Here is a 20,256-nt window from a genome sequence, read left to right as displayed (position 1 = left end):
TCTATTGTAGCATTATTCTGCACACCATCCAGTGTATAGGATAAGGCAAAGCGTCAGTAGATCCAAATTGTTGTGAAGTATAAGCACCAGCTTAGATAACATGGCGTTTGTTTTTTTTTGAGTGTACACTTTAAAGGGATTGTCTGCTCAGAAGGAACTTAGTAAACAAAACCTTTTAATAAAGTTTAGCAATAGCCAATTATAATGTCAGTAATGTGATATGTCACTCTTAATTTATCAATTTTAATACTAGTCAACTAAATAGAGAGCTACATTAAATCCTCGCCATTAAATCCTCGCCATTATAGTTGAAAGTGCAAGCAAAGTAGTAGAAATTTACATTTTTTCAATGGGGCTCATCACTCGATTGCCAAGAAAATGTATCTAATACATTGTGTGGAGTACTCACACTTCCAAATTTTCCACAATAACATTGCTAACAATGTACAGAAAATGTGCAATCCCATTCAAAATGATATCAAGGAACTGAGAAGAAATTCTGATTTTGTATTTTTATTGCCAAGACTAGAACGCATTGCTGAATGATTTTTATATTTTCAGAGCCCACAAAGCTAAATGGTATCATGCATGACAATTGAACATGTTAAGTTCTAACAACAACACACATTCTTGAATCAACTGAGAGAATCTAAAATAGGTCAGTCAGGTAACTTGCATTGGATACTTAGATAATAGAACTAAGCAGAGTGTCTGGATAAACCTTTAAAATAACTACAACGCATCATGGCTAACAATGAAAGATGAAAAATATCTCCATCGGGTAGTTACAAACTGGTGATTTTAATGTCAAAACTCACTGGGTTACAATTTCAACTTGTCATCCAGATGTAATATTTTCTCTGGGTTGGTATATGTCTGGACAGCCTTGAAAATATACCCAATACATTATCAGGTAGTTTCTCTAACAAGCAACAGATCTGGAATCCTAATTTTACAACAAGGTAACAAGTTGAAAAGATACCCCATAGTGAAGTCAAACTGTGTGAAGTCAGGACCACAAAGGGAAAGTGCAGTTAGAATTTACCAGATTCATAATTTTTATGCACATCACTTTCAACAAGAAGTTGATAGCATGACCTCAGCCAAGCACTTTGAAATTTGGGGGAAAATTGTTGTTGTATGTGTATTGTGGTTAAATTATTTCAAATGACGGACAGATCAGGGTTGGAAATCATCACTGATGTTTTTACTACACACTTTAATTTGAATGGTGGAAAATATTGACAACTGATGATGTTTTGGAGATGCTTGTTATGACTTTCACTTTGAATACAAGAAAATTGTACTCAGTTCACAGCACAATACTCAGCATATATGACACAATAAGAAGTCTTACAACAGCAGGTTAAAGTCCAACACGTTTGATTGGAATCACTAGCTTTTGGAGCATAGCTCCTTCATCACTTGACCGCTATATGACACAACTCCAGTTACACCACCTCGGTTATAATGTTCAGTTATAAAAACTAAAGATAAATTGCTTTTGATACAAGTTAAAATGATTTTGTGTGGATTTTGGTCACCACTTTTTAAGGGCAATCCTTTTGATTAATTTGTTGCATCTTATCAATATTGATACCATTTGTTTTCAGGATGTTTTCCAGGTCCTTGATGGTGCTTTCTTCTAACTGAGATCCTCTTGACATAATCCAGGCATAAATCGTGGGAGTAAAATAATGTTGAGTACAGGAGTATACAAGTGAATAACTCCTAAAGTCTGTGGCTAATATATTGTATGGGATGAATGAAAACTCGTCTGCAAAAAAACAAAGTTCACAAAACATTAATCTGGAATGAAGCAAGTCATTTTCATTGGCTACTTAGATAATAAAAATCCACCCCAGTAGTTAGATGATCCTTTAAAATCACCCTTCAAAAGAGAAATCTTTAAAGCCGTGTTCTTGTTTTTGCACAATTTGCAAATTAGAGAAGTTCCCAGAATGGCATCACCTCCATTTTAATTTTGGCACATGGTTACTGCACATGCTCAATCTTTATTTTTAAAAAACAAAGCTCTTCTACCCTCACCTGATCCTCCACACCTCTCTTCTGACTATCCCACTTCCATGTCCTGACTCAGCTGCTCACTAATTTCCACTCCTAACCCTCCCCCTCTCCGCCACCCATCCGCCATTCCTCTTCCAACACTCCCACTCACTTTCTCTCTCTCCAATCCTCAGTTTCTCACTCACCAACCCTCTCCTGGCCCTTCACTGTGAGCCAAGTGCTGAGGAGGAAATGGTCTCTGTGCTGTAGCAATTCTGTGTTTCAATGGATTGCCTCATATCCTCTAAATTGCAGAGAATATCGGATCAGTCTTTCGCCATAGGACAACCCGCTCATTCCAGGGACCAATCTAGTTCACCTAGAATCTAGTGAACAAGCTTGGGAAGTCAATGTTCCATAGTATACAATGTTTTAGAAAGACGGACATACTGGCAAAGCAGGAGGAAGAGACCTGATAGTAAAGAACATTGGTGAGCAAGGGTCTTGCCTCAGAAGAGCATCAAGTGGAAACAATATGGGCAGAAATGAGGAATAACAGTCAGAAATATCTCTGTGGGTTAAAGGATTGGAGGAGCTTACAGTGATGGTGGTGGTGGAGGGTGGAAGGGGAGGGGGTGGGGAGAGCCAGGCCCTGGAGGAATTTGAAAATAAAGGATAAGAATGATAAAACTGAGACATTGTTTAAAAAGCTAATGTAGATCAGTGAGCAAAGAGGAAATGGGTGAATAGGATTTGGTGTGAACAGTGACATGGCGAAAGAGTTTGTGATGACATCAATATTATGGAGGGTCGACAGTGGGAGGCTGGGCAGGAGTGCTTTAGAATAGTCAAGTCTGGAGATACCGGAAGCATTGATGAGGGTTTCAGCAGCAGAATAGTTAAGGCATCAGTGGAGATGGGCAATATTACAAAGAACGAAATAGAGGGTCATGTGACAGCATAGCTGTGTAGTTAAAGGTTCATCTTTCATCAAATAGCATTAAATATGACACCAAAGTTGCAAACAGCCTGGTGCAGGCTCAAGCAGGTGCCAGTAAAACAGGTGGTTGGCACAGTCACTTCACAGCTCCAGGGTCCTAGGTTCGATTCCTGGTTTGGGTCACTGTCTGTGAAATCTTTGTTCTCCCTCTTTATGAGTGTGCCTGCACCACCTGGACTGCTTTGATTCAAGAAGCAGCTCACCATCGCCTTTTAAAGGACAATCAGGAATGTGCAATTAATGCAGGTCTTACCGACAATGCTTGCATCCTGTTCACGAATAACTAAAAACTTAGAGCAGTGAACTAGATTATTAAACTCCAAAATCACATGTGAATTAATAGCCAAGATCTTCTGGTCAGTGTTGATGCTGTGTATATTACCCGATCCTTTTATGATTTTTTGGTTGGATTTCCATTTTCAGGGAAAGTTTTTAAAGGCCCAAGTCTATAACTAAGTGAGTGAATGAATGGTTGAGGTGGGTTGGTGTTGGCGGGGGAGCGAACCAGTGCAGTGCTCAGTTGAGTTATGCTGAATATTTACTGAGTTACACCAGACATTAAACTGTATAACGTTTCCAGAGTAAATATGCAGCAAAGTCCCCAGTCTCAAGCGCATAAACTCTATGCTCCCAGAGTGTCTTGATCTACTGCAATTCGCACACCGCTGCAACCGGTCAAAAGCAGATGCCATCTCCCTGGCCCTACACTCATCCCGAGAGCATGTTGACAACAAGGACTACCACATCAGACTCCTATTTATTGACTACAGCTTCACCTTCAACACCATAATCCCAGCCAAGCTCATATCAAAGCTCCAAAACTTAGGACTTGGATCCTCACTCTGCAACTGGACCCTCGACCTGCCGACCCACAGACCACAATCAGTAAGAATAAACAATAACATCACATAAACAATAGTCCTCAATATCGAGCCCCGCAAGGCTGCGTACTTAGCCCCCTACTGTACTCCCTGTCATAATATACACTAGTATATCATGGTGCAGACACATACTGATGGACATACACTAGGACCAATCAACATGCATAAACACCGCAGCCAATCACCAGTTAGAATACACACACTATAAAGGCAGAGGGCATCACAGTTCCCGTTCATTCTGGATGCTGCCTCTCAGATGCACAAGAGCTCATCAAGTTTAGTACAGACTCACACCACGTGCTGAGAGATTCAACTGGTTCGGACAGGCACAGGTCTCTAGTTAAACTAGCATTGTTTAAACCCACAGTTCTCGGATGTCTATTATTTTATAATTAGTTAATAAAATAGAGTTGAACCTTCTTCAGTGTTGGTGGCATATGTTAGCTTTGCAAGTCTACATTGTCCAACACTTCACTCCCTGTACACACACGACTGTGTGGCAAAATTTGGTTCCAACTCCATCAACTAGTTTGCTGAATATACGACCATAGTGGGTCGGATCTCAAATAACGACGAGTCAGAATACAGGATGGAGATAGAGAACCTAGTGGAGTGGTGCAGCGACAACAATCTCTCCCTCAATGCCAGCAAAACTAAAGAGCTTGTCATTGACTTCAGGAAGCAAAGTATTGTACACACCCCTATCAGCATCAAGGCCGAGGTGGAGATGGTTAACAGCTTCAAATTCCTAGAGGTGCACATCTCCAAAAATCTGTCCTGTTCCACCCACGTTGACGCTACCATGAAGAAAGAACAACAGCGCCTATACTTCCTGAGGAAATTTGATATGTGCGTACAAACTCTTACCAACTTTTACAGATGCACCATAGAAAGTAGCCTATCTGCCTGCATCACAGCCTGGTATGGCAACTGCTCGGCCCAAGACCGCAAGAAACTTCAGAGAATCACAGCCCAGTCCATCACACAAACCTGCCTTCCATCCATTGACTCCATCTGCACCTCAAGCTGCTGGGGAAAGCGGGCATCATAATTAAAGATCCCTCCCACCTGGCTTACTCACTCTTCTAACTTCTTCCATCGGGCAGGAATATAAAAGTCAGATCACGCACAAACAGATTCAAAAACAGCTTCTTCTCAGCTGTTACCAGGCTCCTAAATGACCCTCTTATGGACTGAGCTGATTAATACTACACTCCTGTATGCTTCAACCGAAGCCAGTGTCTATGTATTTACATTGTGGACCTAGTGTTGCCCTATTATGTATTCTCATTTTATTTTATTTTATTCTCATGTACTTAATGATCTGTTTGAGCTGCTCGCAGAAAAATATTTTTCACTGTACCTCGGTACACGTGACGATAAACAAATCCAATCCAATCCAATCCCCAGAGCTCAGGTTTGGAGGCATTTATGGAGTGTCCCAGGTAACAGGAAATAAGCCCATCGGAAGTTTAAACTTTCCGGACAATTCCCATGTCTGTGTATGTACGCAATTGCACTTCTGCAGAGACATCTCCCAACTGACATCCCATGTCCGACAATCTGGATACCAAAACATTTGGACCACTTTGATAAAAAGAGAGTTGTATATTTTAGTACGTACCTTGAACGGGGCCAAAGTCCCAATATATTCCTGAATTGACAAAACAAAAATTAATGTATTAATACAATGTTTGCCAAAGAGGAACAAAACTAAAAAGTACCAGTATCAATATTACTTTAAAAAGAAAATCACCTGCATTCAAAGAAAGTGAATGCTACTCTCACATCCCCTCTGAGGGTGAGCAGTGGCACACAATCTCCAAATTATCTGCGGACGTAATTCTTTCCTAACACCACAGAAAACCATTTGCACAAAACAAAAGTATCTACTCTGCATTTAGTGGGCAGAATTTACCAAATTTGTTGAAAGGCTGGATTTCATAAAGACTATGTGCTCATTCTCCCCGTGTCTGAATGGCTTTCCTCCGAGCGCTCTGTTTTCCTTCCACAGTCGAAAGATGTGCAGGTCAGGTGCATTGGCCACGCTAAATTGCTTAGTGTTCAAAAGATGTGCAGGTTAGGTTATCGGGATTGGGCAGGGGAGTGGGCCTCAGTAGAGTGCTCTTTTGGAGGGTCAGTGCAAACTCGATGGGCCTAATGGCCTCCTTCTGCAGTGTAGGGATTCTATGATTAGTTTTATCAGGATCAAATTATTTAACAATGTTGTGACGTAGAACGTATGTAACAACCAACAATAACAGCCCATACTACTGGACTGCCTGTCGGAGGTTACATTGTGGCTGTACCGAAACTTCCTCCAGTTAGACAGGAGGTTCAATATTCCAGAAATTTTCACGACAGGGGGATCTTATTGAAACATGCAGGATACGGCGAGGCCTGGATAGAGTGGACGTGGAGAGGATGTTTCTACTTTTAGAAAAGCTGGAACCAAAGAACACAATCTCAGACTAAAGGGACGATCCTTTAAAACAGAGATGAGGAGGAATTTCTTCAGCCAGAGGGTGGTGTATCTGTGGAGCTCTTTGCCGCAGAACACTGTGGAGGCTAAATCACTAAGTGTCTTTAAGACAGAGATAGATAAGTTCTTGATTAATAAGGGGATCAGGGATTATGGGGAGAAGGCAGGAGAATGGATATGAAGAAAAATATCAGCCATTGTTGAATGGCGGAACAGACTCGATGGGCCGAGAGGCCTAATTCTGCTCCTCTGTCTCATGCTCTTATTACTCAGCTCCACTGCTGCCAACCATGAGGCTTAAATTAGCCTCCACTGCTGATGTTCATCCCCCATAATTCCTGAACTCCAACCTCACCAATATGTCCCTGACTCTATCCATTCTACAAATCCATCACTGACTCCATGTCCATCAATGTATGGAATCAAAAATTCTCTTTACTCATTTTCACACCCTCCCATGGTATCCATCAGCCCATCTCCTCCAAACTTGTTGACTTCCCAAGTCCTTTAGTCCTTCAATCTTCCATGCATCATCTTCTCCCCTTTACCCCATTATTGGTAGCAGAACCATCAGCTACCTGAGCCCCATTCTCTAGAATGCCATCCTAAATCCCTTTGCCTATCTCTGCTTGATCTCTGCTTTCTGAATCTTCTTTATGTTCCATCCGTGCAGCCGAGATTTCAGTGATCTTTCCACAATACTTTCATGTCTGTGACTCAGCCGTATTCAGCCTGCCACCCAGTTGCGAGGCCTACCTGGGACATAAAAAGTCTTTAGGACTTCAAGTTAACTCAATATTTATATAATTGAGTAGTAATTTTTAATGTTTTATTTAATTGATTAACTTTTAGAATTTTTTTTTTCCATAAAATTTACAGTGCAGAAGGAGGCCATTCGGCCCATCAAGTCTGCACCGGCTCTTGGAAAGAGCACCCTACCCAAGGTCAACACCTCCACCCTATCCCCATAACCCAGTAACCTATCCAACACTAAGGGCAATTTTGGACACTAAGGGCAATTGATCATGGCAAATCCACCTAACCTGCACATCTTTGGACTGTGGGAGGAAACCGGAGCACCCGGAGGAAACCCACGCACACACGGGGAGGATGTGCAGACTCCGCACAGACAGTGACCCAAGCCGGAATCGAACCTGGGACCCTGGAGCTGTGAAGCAATTGTGCTATCCACAACGCTACCGTGCTGCCCCTTTTGGGATCATAGAATCCCTACAGTGCAGAAGGAGGCCATTCGGCACATCGAGTCTGTACCAACCCTCTGAAAGAGCATCCTAACCTTGGCCCACTCACCCGCCCTATCGCTGCAACCCAACCTAACCTGCACATCCCTGGACACTAAGGGGCAATTTTAGCAGAGCAAATACACCTAATGAGCACATTTTGGACTGTGGGAGGAAACTGGAGCATTTGGAGGAAACCCAAAACCAGAAAGGGGGAGAACATGCAAACTCCGCATAGACATTCACCCAAGTCCAGAATCGAACCTGGATTCCTTGCTCTATGAGACAGCAGTGCTAACCACTGTGCCACTGTGCCGATCTATCCACAGTGGGAACAATTAAAGACACAATTAAACACATGAACAATCGAAAATCCGCATGAGTGGATGGGATTCCGGCGAAGAATTTCAAACTTGGAGGAGAAAAGATCATCCCTAATCTCCATCAGTTGTTCCTGAAAATCTGGGATGGGAAAGAAATTCCCTGCCGGCCTCAGGGATGTTGTCATCACCTCCATCTTCAAGAAAGAAGACAAAGCGGACTGTGGGAACGACTGAGGATTCTCTATACTCTCTATTGCTGGGAAGATCATCACCAGAATCCTCACCATCCACTTTCTCCCTGTCACTGAACAAATTCTTCCGGAAAGCTGATGTAGCTCCCAACCAAATTAAGGAACAATGGTCATGATTTTCACTGCTCGACAACATCAAGAAAAATGCCAAGAGCAACATCAACCTCTCTACATGGTCTTCATCAGTCCGACCACAACTTTTGACCCAGTCAATCGGGAAGTGCTATGGAAAGCCCTGTCAAAGGCCAGCTGTCCAGAGAAATCTATCAACATCCTCTGACTCCTCCATACGATGTTGGTGGCAAATAACTGACGGGAATAAAATAGAAACCTTTGAGATTAAGACTGGAGTCAAGCAGGGATGTGCCATAGCCCCCACCCTTTTCTTAACCTTCATCGCTGCCGTCTTTCACCTTGTCAATAACAAGCTTCCCGGCGGAGTGGACATCGCCTACAGGATGGAGGAAAACGTTTCAACCTCAACTAGTTAAAATCCAAGAAGAAAACGACACTGACATCGCTCGTGGAACTGCAGTATGCAGATGACATCACCATCACTCTCTTAGAAGAGAATCTCTGAGCCATGTCAACCATTTCTCTTTTTTTAATGAACATTTTATTGAGGTATTTTTGGTTTTACAACAACAACAAAATAAACAATGTATATGAATCTATAAACATAGTGCAAAAGCTGTCTCCCTCCCTTACAGGTCCCCTTTATTACCTTTATTAATCCCCTACTCTAAGCTAAATTAACCCCCCACCCCCCCTTCTGCTGACGATTACTTTTCCGCAAAGAAGTCGACGAATGGTTGCCACCTCTGGGTGAATCCTAACATTGACCCTCTCATGGCAAACCTAATTTTCTCCAGACAGAGAAAGCTAACCATGTCAGAGCCAGGTCTCCGACTTCGAGGGCTTTGAGTCCCTCCAAGCTAATAGAATCCGTCTCCGGGCTACCAGGGAAGGAACGACCAGAACATCTGCCTCTTTCTCCTTCTGGATTCCCGGATCTTCTGATACCCCGAAAATCACCACCTGTGGACTCGGTGCCACCCTTGTTTTTAACACCGTGGACATGATATCTGCAAACCCCTGCCAAATCCCCTAAGCATCGGACATGTCCAGAACACATGGACATGGTTCGCTAGTCCTCCCGCATACTTTGCACACCTGTCTTCCACCCCAAAGAATCTGCTGATCCGGACCACTGTCATGTGAGCCCGGTGAATGACCTTGAATTGTATCAGGCTGAGCCTGGCACATGTTGTGGACGTGTTGACTCTACTCAGCGTGTCCGCCCATAGACCATCCTCTATCTCACCTCCCAGCTCCTCCTCCCACTTGCGCTTCAACTCCTCGGTCTGCGTCTCCTCTGACACCATAAGCTCCTTGTAAATGTCCGAGACGCTCCCCTCCCCTACCCACCCTCTGGAACCTACCCTGTCCTGAATCCCCCTTGGTGGTAGGAGTGGGAAGGTTGAAACCTGTCTACGTAGTAAGTCCCGCACCTGCAGGTACCTGAATTTGTTTCCCCTCGCCAACCCAAACTTCTCCTCCAGCGCCCTCAAACTCGGAAAGCTTCCCTCTATAAACATAAACCCCATCCTCTCAATCCCCACTCTCCGCCATCTCCGGATCCGCCCCCCCCCCCCCCCCCCCCCCCCTCCATACTTCATGGGGCAAACCGGTGATTATTTCAGACTGGAGACCAAACCAATGCTCCATCTGCTCCCACATGCCTCCTCCATTGCACCCAGACTCTCAGGGCTGCCACGGAATTGGTGGAGTACCGCGCCGGCGGGAACGGCAGAGGCGCAATTACCAATGCCTCCAGACTGGTGCCCTTGCATGAAGCCGCCTCCATACATTCCCATGCCGACCCTCCCCCCACCACCCACTTCCTAATCATGGCTATATTCGCTGCCTAGTAATAGTTACTAAAATTTGGCAGCGCCAGCCCGCCCTCTCCCCAATTCCACTCAAGCATTACCATCCTTACTCACGGGGTCTTGCCCTCCCTAACAAAGCCAGTGATCACTTTATTGACCCGTTTAAAAAAGGACCACAGGATAAAGATGGGAAGACACTGAAATACAAACAGGAATACCGGGAGGACCGTCATCTTCACCATCTGCACCCTCACAGCTAGTGACAATGGAAGCGCGTCCCATCTCTGAAAATCGTCCTTCACTTGGTCTACTAGTCGGGACAGATTTAATTTATGCAGCCGGCCCCACTCCCGCGCCACTTGGATGCCCAGGTATCTAAAGCTTCCCCCTACTAATCTAAATGGCAGCTCCCCCAAACGCCTCTCCTGTCCCCTTGCCTGGACCGCAAACATCTCACTTTTCCCCATATTTAGTTCATACCCCGAACACCGGCCAAATTCCCCTAAAATCCTCATGTTTTCTTCCATCCCCTCTATTGGGTCCGATACATACAGGAGTAGGTCATCTGCATAAAGCGAGACTCTGTGCTCCACCCCTCTCCAGCCCAGCCCCCTCCAGCCCCTAGAAGCTCTCAGAGCAATTGCCAGCGGCTCTATAGCTAATGCGAACAACAGTGGGGAGAGGGGGCAACCCTCTCTCGTCCCCCGGTGCAGTCTAAAGTAGTCCGATGTTGTCCTATTCGTCCGTACGCTCGCCACAGGAGCCTGATACAGCAATCTGACCCAGTCGATAAAGCCCCGCCCAAATCCCAACCGTCCCAGTACCTCCCACAGATATTTCTATTCTACTCGATCAAAGGCCTTCTCTGCGTCCATTGCGACCACTACCTCCACCTCACCACCTTCTGGGGGCATCATAATCACGTTTAACAGCCTTCTTATATTGGCCACCAACTGCCTACCCTTAACAAACCCCGTCTGGTCCTCCCAAATAATGTCCCGAACACAATCTTCAATCCTGGAGGACAAAATTTTGGCCAGCAGTTTGGCGTCCACATTCAACAAGGATATCGGTCTGTAGGACCCACACAGCACCGGGTTCTTATCCCACTTAATGATCAGAAAAATCGTGGCCTGTGACATCATCGGGGGCAGCACACCTCTCTCCCTTGCCTCATTGAAAGTCCTCTTCAACAACAGTCCCAATATCCCAGAGAACGTTTTATACAACTCCACTCAGTACCCGTCTGGCCCCGGGGCTTTACCCGACTGCATGGCCTTCAGACCCTCCACTATCTCTTCCAAACCGATAGGGAACCCTAGCCCTTCCACCAGCTCCCCGTCCACCTTTGGGAAATTCAGCCCCCCGAAGAAGTGCCTCATCCCCTCCGGCTCCGTTGGGGGTTCCGACCCATACAGCCAACTGTAAAAATCTTTAAATGCCTTATTCACCCCTGCTGAATCTCCAACCAGGTTCCCATCTCCATCATTCCTTTCCCTATCCCCCTGGCTGCCTCTCTCTTTCTGAGCTGCTGTGCAAGCATTCTGCTGGCCTTCTCTCCATGCTCCTTGATAGCCCCCCTCGCCTTTCTCAGCTGCTCCACCGCCCTCCCTGTCATTAACAAGCCGAGCTCCGCCTGTAGCTTCCACCATTCCCTAAAAGCCCTGCCTCTGGGGTCTCCGCATACCTCCTATCGATCTGTAGTATCTCCTTTACCTGTCGGTCCGTCTCTGCCCTGTCTACCTTCTCCCTGTGGGCCCGTGTCGTGATCAGCTCCCCTTTAACCACCGCCTTCAATGCTTCCCAGACCATCGCTGCTGAAATTTCCCCCGTGTCGATGACCTGCAGGTAGTTCTGAATACATTTCTTCAGCCGCTCGCACACCTGCTCGACAGCTAAAAGTCCCACCAGTGCGGGCACTGGTTACTGTCTTTACTAACCTGCAGGTCAACCCAGTGCGGAGCATGGTCTGAGATTGTGATCGCCGATTACCCCGTGTCCACCACCCCCGTCAGTAAAGCCCTGCTCAGAATAAAGAAATCAATCCGGGAATACACTTTATGCACGTGTGAGTAGAAGGAGAACTCCTTCACCCTCGGCTGCCCAAATCTCCATGGGTCCACGCCCCCACCGCATCTGCTACATGAACCCTTTTAATTCCTTTGCCGATTTTGAGTTTGACTGGTCTAAGCCAGGGTCAATAATTGTGTTAAAGTCCCCTCCCATGACCAACTTGTGCAAGTCCAGGTCCGGTATCTTCCCCAGCATCCTCTTTATAAACTCCACATCGTCCGAATTTGGTGCATACACATTTACTAATACTGTACTACCTGCACGCCCTCCAGTTTCCCACTGACCATAATGTACCGACCTCCTACATCCGAGACTATTCAACCCGCCTCAAACACCACCTGCTTATTGATCAGGATCGCGATCCCCTCTAGTCTTTGAATCCAGTCCCGAGTGAAACACTTGACTGGCCCAGCCTTTCCTCAATCTAATCTGGTCAGCTACTGTAAGGTGCATCTCCTGCAACATTACCACATCCGCCTTCAGTCCTCTCAGATGCGCGAACATGCGTGCCCCCTTGACTAGCCCATTTAGCCCTCGTACATTCCCCCCCTTCGCCAATCAGCCACCCCCTTTTTTGGGCCAGCCTCTAGCCCGTGCTCCGCTCCTCCACCGGCCTGCCCCCAGGCAGCATCCGCCCCCAACCTCCTCTCTGTCCCTTAGCACAAGTCCCTCCCTCGTCAGCAGAAACTTTTCTCCCCCTCCCCCCCAGTAACAACACAATATAACTCAACTCCTTTAATAAACCTAACATATGCACCCCCCCCCCCCCCCAACTATGCTTCCGTGAGCTAGCCCGCCCAGCTAGCTTGGTGGCCCCCACCTCTGGTGCCGAAAAGTCTCCCACCTATTGTTCCCTCCCCACCCTCCGCCCCCCCCCCCCCCCCCCCCCCCCCCCCACTCATACATGCATATTCCAATGACAAACAATCACAACACAATTGCCCGAAACAAAAAACAGGAAGAAAAAAAATACTAACAAAGATCAATTAAGAGATCTAAAATCTAAACCAGCACGCCTCCATCCCCCAACAGTGCAAATGTAAACCTTAACTCATTCAGCTCTGTGACTGGACCCAAGTCAGTACAGAAGGCATTGCAGACAGCTTCCACAAAATGAAAAAACAAAAAACTTTTTTTTTCATAAAAACATGAACGTTGTAGCAGAGTTCAAACGTTCTCCATCCACCACCAGTCCTTTCCTTGTCGCGAAGACCAGCGTGTCCTCAAGCGACTCGCAATAGAAGTGCTGTTCCTCGTACGTGACCTAGAGACAGGCGGATACACCAGTCCGAACTTCACCTTTTTCTTAAGAAGGGTTGACCTGATCTGGTTAAAGCCCGCTCTTCTCCTGGCCACCTCCGCACTCAAGTCTTGGTAGATCTGCAGGATACTGTTGTCCCATTTACAGCTCCGTGCCTGCTCGGCCCACTGTAAAATGCGCTACTTATCTAACTACCTCGCCACCATTGCCCTCGGGGGATCTCCCATTCACAGCTTCTTCGTGAGTGCTCTGTGGGCTCTGTCCACCTCCAAAGGTCAGAAGAATGCCCCAGCCCCCAGCAGCTTCTCAAACATGTCCGCGATGTATGCCCCAGCATCCGCTCCTTCAGACCCCTCCAAGAGCCCAACAATTCTCAAGTTCTGCCGGCGGGACCTATTCTCTAGGTCCTCCACCTTCTCCAGGAACTTTTTCTGCTGGTCTCTCAGCATCCCCACCTCCAACTCCACCACAGTTTAATGTTCCTCCTGGTCTGCCAGCACCTTCTCTACTTTCTGGATCGCCCGATCTTCGGCATCCAATCTAAGAATCTAAGCTCCATCCGCTCAATTGACTATTTTATCGGGTCCAAGCAGTCCCATTTCTGCTTAGCGAAGCCTTCCTGAATAACTTGCATCAGCTGCTCCGTTGACCGCTGGGTCGACAAGCCAGAGGTCCAGTCCTCCGCCATGCTTTCTCCTGCTGTAGCTTCAGCCCAAGCCTTCTCTGTCTTTCTCTTTCTGCCTTTACGAGCACTTCTAGTCCTCCTCTCCATGCACCGATGTGGGAATTCAGTACACAATTGCCTCTGTCATCAATTTTTCAATTCAAGTCCGGTAGAAAATTGGGGGAAAAGGTCCAAAAATTCAACCCAAGCGGGAGCCACCAAATGTACGACTTACTCCTTCATAGCCGCCACCGGAAGTGATGTCAATAATTTCTAATCACAAATCAGGATGTGGAGGCCTTGGAGAGGGTGCAGAGGAGGTTTACCAGGATGTTGCCTGGTCTGGAGGATGTTAGCTATGTGGAGAGGCTGAATAGACTCAGACTGTTTTCATTAGAAAGACGGAGGTTGAGGGTTTACCTGATAAGAAGTCTACAAGATTATGAGGGGCATGGATAGAGTGGATGGGCAGGCATTCTTTGCCAGGGTGGAGGGGTCAGTCACCAAGGGGCATAGATTTAAGATTCGTGGGACAAAATTTAGAGGAGATGTGCGAGGCAGGTTTTTTACGCAGAGGGTGATGAGTGCCTGGAACGCATTGCCAGGGGAGGTTGTGGAAGCAGACGGCGTTCAAAAGGCATCTTGACCAACACATGGATAGGATGGGTATAGAGGGATACGGCACAAGGAAGTCCTGAGGGTTTTGGCCAAGGTTGGTATCGTGGCTGGTGCAGGCTTGGAGGCCCGAAGGGCATGTTCCTGTTCATGCTGTTATTCTGTTTGTTATTCCAGAATGCATCACATGGGTGCCACCAAATAAACATTGCTTGTTATTCTATAATTGAGGGGTGGCAGGAAATAAAAATAGCTTTCCCTGAGGGGGCAAGAAGGGAGCAAGCACTCAGTCTGGAGAATGGGAAATATATATGGGAAATAAGTGCGGTTCCAGAGAGAAGAGGACATGGTCTCTCCAGTTAGGGATGAGTTAGGACCCTTTCCAGAAGAATGGAGAGCAGAGAATTTATATTTTCTGTGCACGAGGAGAAGGAGGTTCATGCTCTCTGAAAAGAGAATGTGCACTTTCTGTGTCAACATCTAAGACATGCGCTGACACGGGAAGGGAGACACAAACAGAGGTGTACATGATCTCTCTGTGAGGGAAATGAGAAACTGACTGCTCGTTGGACAAGACTACATGGAGGGGTGGATGTGCACTCTCTGTGGAGAAGGTGCCGCGTCTGCACTGAAAAGTGGCATTTTCCCTGAATAGGAATGAGAGAGATTGCAAACAAATTTATACCGAGCAGGAGATAAAACATTTTATTCCTTGGGCAGAATTAGAAGTGCATACTTATCATGAGTACCTGTGCAAAAAGGATATCATCACACCGGCCACCTTTTATGTGTCCCACCGAATACTCAGTCCTGTTTAAACCAAACCCACTTCTATCCTTCATATTTGGAGTAGCAAGTAAGTAACAAATTCATATATGAAAAGAAAAATCTGACAAGAATTCCAGACCAAATTCTTTGTGCACTTACCTTCAGAAAGCACTATTGCAGTTTTGCAGCTTGGTTCACATCAGCTGGAGACACCTTTCCCATATAAAGTAATCTTTTACCATCTTTCCTGCACATAAGCACAATTTTAAAAAATTACGAATAACCTTTACTTCAGCATTTTGTGACTTTAGATTGATTTAAAATCTCAGACACTACATGAGCAGACCTGGCCAAGTAAACAAAAGTAGCAATACAGAGTAATTTCCCTCACTGACATTAAAAGAAAAATAGGAGCAGCACGGTGGTGCAGTGGATAGCACTGCTGCCTCACTGCACCGCGGTCTCAGGTTTGATCCCGGCTCTGTGTGGAGTTTGCACATTCTCCCAATGTTTGCATGGGTTTCGCCCCCACAACTAGGGGTTGGTTTAGCACACTGGGTAAATCGCTGGCTTTTAAAGCAGACCAAGGCAGGCCAGCAGCACGGTTCAATTCCCGTACCAGCCCCCCCGAACAGGCGCTGGAATGTGGCGACTATGGGCTTTTCACAGTAACTTAATTGAAGTCTACTCGTGACAATAAGCGATTTTCATTTCACCTAAAGATGTGCAGAGTGGGTGGATTGGCAACGCTAAATTGCCCCTTAATTGGAAAAAATTAATTGGGTACTCTAAACTTATTTTTAAAACAGGAAAACAATTTTAACCTTCTGCAAAACCTAAATATAGAGAGCTGACTGACCATAAAACAGAATTTGTCATATTTAAGCTGCTTCATCTCAATGAGCAGAAACGTTTTGAAAACAAGTGATTTTCAGAACTCTTTCCACTGATTCGATCAATTTATTTCATGCGGACATCCACCGCTTCAGTGGGACATTCCCACAAAAGTAAAGCTGTGAGATTTAAACCAGTCTGAGTGCTACACTGCTGAGATCAAGATAGTTTCCCACCCTCCTCCTCCCCTGCCTGTTCATTCCTGGCCAAAATTTGGAAAATGGAGATTGAAGGAAATGTAAGAGGTTAAAATCCCACAAATTGCAAAGTTGAAGCAAAAAGAAAACATATGCAAGAGAAATAAATCATTTCCCAATAACTTGTAGCATGACACTTGAGTCAATTTGTCATTTTCTATTCCTTTGCAATGTGTTTTCTTTGTGAAATTTGGTTAATTTGTACTTTCATAATACAATAGTCACCTTGCATTGATTCATTCCTTCTAATCATGGCCAATTCAAAAATATCTTTGGTGCAAATCTCACTAATGTTTTCTCATCTATTCCACCAATTGTTATCTACGGGTTATACCTATATCGTTCTTTTTTTAAAAATATTTTTATTAAAGCATTTGTCTAAACATTAAATGCAAACCAACACAAGAATAAGAACTAACAGGAACCTCATAATAAATAAATAACTAACCAATGTCCCAACACCCCTGCCATTCCCCTCCTCCCATCATGCCTTCCCCATTTTAACCCCTTTATCCCCCCCTCCACTGACCCCCTCCCCACACCCCTCCCCTGCCGACACCTCAATTCTCCTTGAAGAAATCGATGAACGACCTTGATCTCCGGGAAACCCATCAATCGAACCTCTTAAAGCGAACTTGATTATTTCTGACCTCAGGAACTCCGCCATGTCACCCCCCCCCCCCCCCCCCCCCCCAGGTTTCAGTGGTTTCCAGTCCTTCCACTCCAGCAAAATCCATCTCTGGGCTTCCAGGGAGGCAAAGGCCAGAACATCGGCCTCTCTCATTCCTTGGACTCCCGGGTCTTCCGACACACCAAAAATCGCCACTCCTGGACTCGGGGCCACCTTCCCTCTCAACACCTCGGACATTACATCCGTGAACCCCTGCCAGAATGCCTTCGATTTCAGACATGCCCAAAACGTGTGAACATGGTTCGTCGGCCTCCCCACGCACCTCCCGCAGCTGTCCTCGACCCACTCAAAGAACCTGCTCATCATGGCCACCATCATGTGCACCCTATGAACTACCTCAAACTATATAAGGCTGTGCCTTGCGCACAATGGGGATGCATTCACCTTCTTCAGAGCCTCCTCCCATAACACAGCCTCCATTTCGCCCCCCCCCCCCCCCCCAGTTCCTCCTCCCATTTCCGCTTGACCCCCTATCGGGGTTCCTTCCCAGTCCATTAGCTCCTTGTAGATCTCAGACACGTTGCACTCTCCCACTCCATCCTCCGATACCACCTTATCTTGTAGTCCTGAAAGGACGGCACCTGCTTCCTCACAAAGTCCCGGACCTGTAAGTATCGGAACCCGTTCCCATTGAGCAGCTCATATTCCTCCTCCAATTCCTCTAAACTCGCAAAGCTGCCCCCCACAAACAGGTCCCCAAACCGCTCGATCCCTTCCTGTCGCCACCCCCGAAACCTTGCGTCAAACACTCCGGTGCAAATCTGTGATTGCCGCAAATCAATGCCCACACCGCGGCGCCTTCCAACCACAGATGCCCCCGCCACTGTCCCCACATCCGCAGAGCTGCTACCACCATAGGGCTTGTCCCTTTTGCTATTATTCCTACCAAAATGGATAACCTCACATTTGTCAACATTGTATTCCATCTGCCAGACCCTAGCCCATTCACTTAAACGACATATCGATTGGTTTAACCAGGTCAGGCAAGGTGGCCTTGAGGAGGAGTTTATAGAATGTATCGGCGATAGTTTTCTAGAACAGTATGTAATGGAACCTACGAGGGAACAAGCGGTCCTAGATCTGGTCCTGTGTAATGAGACAGGATAGATTAATGATCACATAGTTAGGGATTCTCTTGAAAGGCGCAATCACAATATGGTGGAATTTAAAATACAGATGGAGTGTGAGAAGGTAAAATCAAACACTAGTGTTTGTGCTTAAACAAAGGAGATTACAATAGGATGAGAGAAGAGCTGGCTTAGGTAGACTGGGAGCAAAGACTTTATGATGAAACAGTTGAGGAACAGTGGAGAACCTTCCAAGCGATTTTTCACAGTGTTCAGCAAAGGTTTATACCAACAAAAAGGAACAATGGTAGAAAAAGGGAAAATCGACCGTGGATATCTCAGGGAATAAGGGAGAGTATCAAATTGAAGGAAAAAGCAGACAAAGTGGCAAAGATTAATGGGAGACTAGAGGACTGGGAAATCTTTAGGGGGCAACAGAAAGCTATTAAAAATGCTGTAAAGAGGATGATGTGAATATAAAAACAGATAGTAAAAGTTTCGACAAATATATAAAACAAAAAAGAGTGGCTAAGGTAAATATTGGTCTTTTGGAGGATGAGAAGGGAGTTTTAATAATGGGAGATGAGGAAATGGGTGAGGAATTGAACAGGTTTTTTGGGTCGGTCTTCACAGTGGAAGACACAAATAACATGCCAGTGACTGATGGAAATGAGGCAATGACAGGTGAGGACCTTGAGACGATTGTTACCACTAAGGAGGAAGTGATGAGCAAGCTAATGGGGCTAAAGGTAGACAAGTCTCCTGGCCCTAATGGAATGCTTCCCAGGGTACTAAAAGAGATGATGTGGAGATGCCGGCATTGGACTGGGGTAAGCACAGTAAGACGTCTTACAACGCCAGGTTAAAGTCCAACGGGTTTGTTTCAAACATGAGCTTTCGGAGCATCTGAGGAAGGAGCAGTGCTCCGAAAGCTCGTGTTTGAAACAAACCTTTTGGACTTTAACCTGGTGTTTTAAGACTTCTTACTAAAAGAGATGGCTAGGGAAATTGTAAATGCACTTGTGATAATTTATCAAAATTCACTCGACTCTGGGGTCGTTCCGGCGGATTGGAAATTAGCAAATGTGACACCGCTGTTTAAAAAAGGAGGTAGGCAGAAAGCAGGTAATTATAGGCCAGTTAGCTTAACTACGGTAATAGGGAAGATGCTGGAATCTATCATCAAAGAAGAATTAGCAAGGCATCTGAATGTAAATTGTCCCATTGGGCAGACGCAGCATGGGTTCATAAAGGGCAGGTCGTGCCTAACTAATTTAGTAGAATTTTTTAAGGACATTACTAGTGTGAGGAGCCAATGGATGTGGTATATCTGAATTTCCAGAAAGCTTTTGACACAAAAGGTTGCTGCACAAGATAAAGATGCATTGTGGTAAGGGTAAAGTAGTAGCAATGATAGAGGATTGATCAATTAATAGAAAGCAAATAGTGGGGATTAATGGGTGTTTCTCTGGTTGGCAATCAGTAGCTAGTGGTGTCCCGCAGGGATCAGTGTTGGGCCCAGAATTGTTCACACTTTACATCGATAATTTGGAGTAGGGGACCGAGTGCAATGTGTCCAAGTTTGCAGACGATACTAAGATGAGTGGTAAAGCAAAAAGTGCAGAGGATACTGGAAGTCTGCAGAGCGATTTGGATAGTTTAAGTGAATGGGCTAGGGTCTGGCAGATGGAATATAATGTTGGCTAATGTGAGGTTATCCATTTTGGTAGGAATAACAGCAAAAGGGATTATTATTTAAATGATAAAATACTAAAACATGCTGCTGTGCAGAGGGACCTGAGTGTCCTCGTGCATGAGTCGCAAATAGTTGGTTTACAGGTGCAACAGGTGATTAAGTAGGCGCGTTTTATCCTTCATTGCCAGAGGGATGGAGTTTAAGACTAGGAAGGTTATGCTGCAACTGTATAAGGTGTTCGTGAGGCCACACC

General features: G+C 45.7%; 1 protein-coding gene across 1 annotated transcript in view; it reads right to left on the bottom strand.

Annotated features, from left to right (window-relative positions):
• Positions 1-497: 497 nt before the first annotated feature.
• Positions 498-20,256, bottom strand: part of LOC119975651 (apolipoprotein D-like) — a 29,835-nt gene continuing 10,076 nt past the window's right edge. Inside the window, exons 4-7 of the mRNA XM_038815433.1 lie at positions 15,631-15,705; positions 8,123-8,307; positions 5,513-5,542; positions 498-1,777 (exon numbers count right to left, since the gene is read on the bottom strand). Coding sequence (XP_038671361.1) covers positions 1,551-1,777; positions 5,513-5,542; positions 8,123-8,307; positions 15,631-15,705 — 517 coding nt within the window. The 3' untranslated portion in view covers positions 498-1,550. The remainder of the gene's footprint in view (positions 1,778-5,512; positions 5,543-8,122; positions 8,308-15,630; positions 15,706-20,256) is intronic.

Source organism: Scyliorhinus canicula, chromosome 13 (assembly GCF_902713615.1).
Source record: "Scyliorhinus canicula chromosome 13, sScyCan1.1, whole genome shotgun sequence".
Lineage (NCBI taxonomy): Eukaryota > Metazoa > Chordata > Chondrichthyes > Carcharhiniformes > Scyliorhinidae > Scyliorhinus > Scyliorhinus canicula.
Note: the sequence above shows the minus strand (reverse complement) of the source record. Positions and strands in the feature narration are given on the sequence as shown.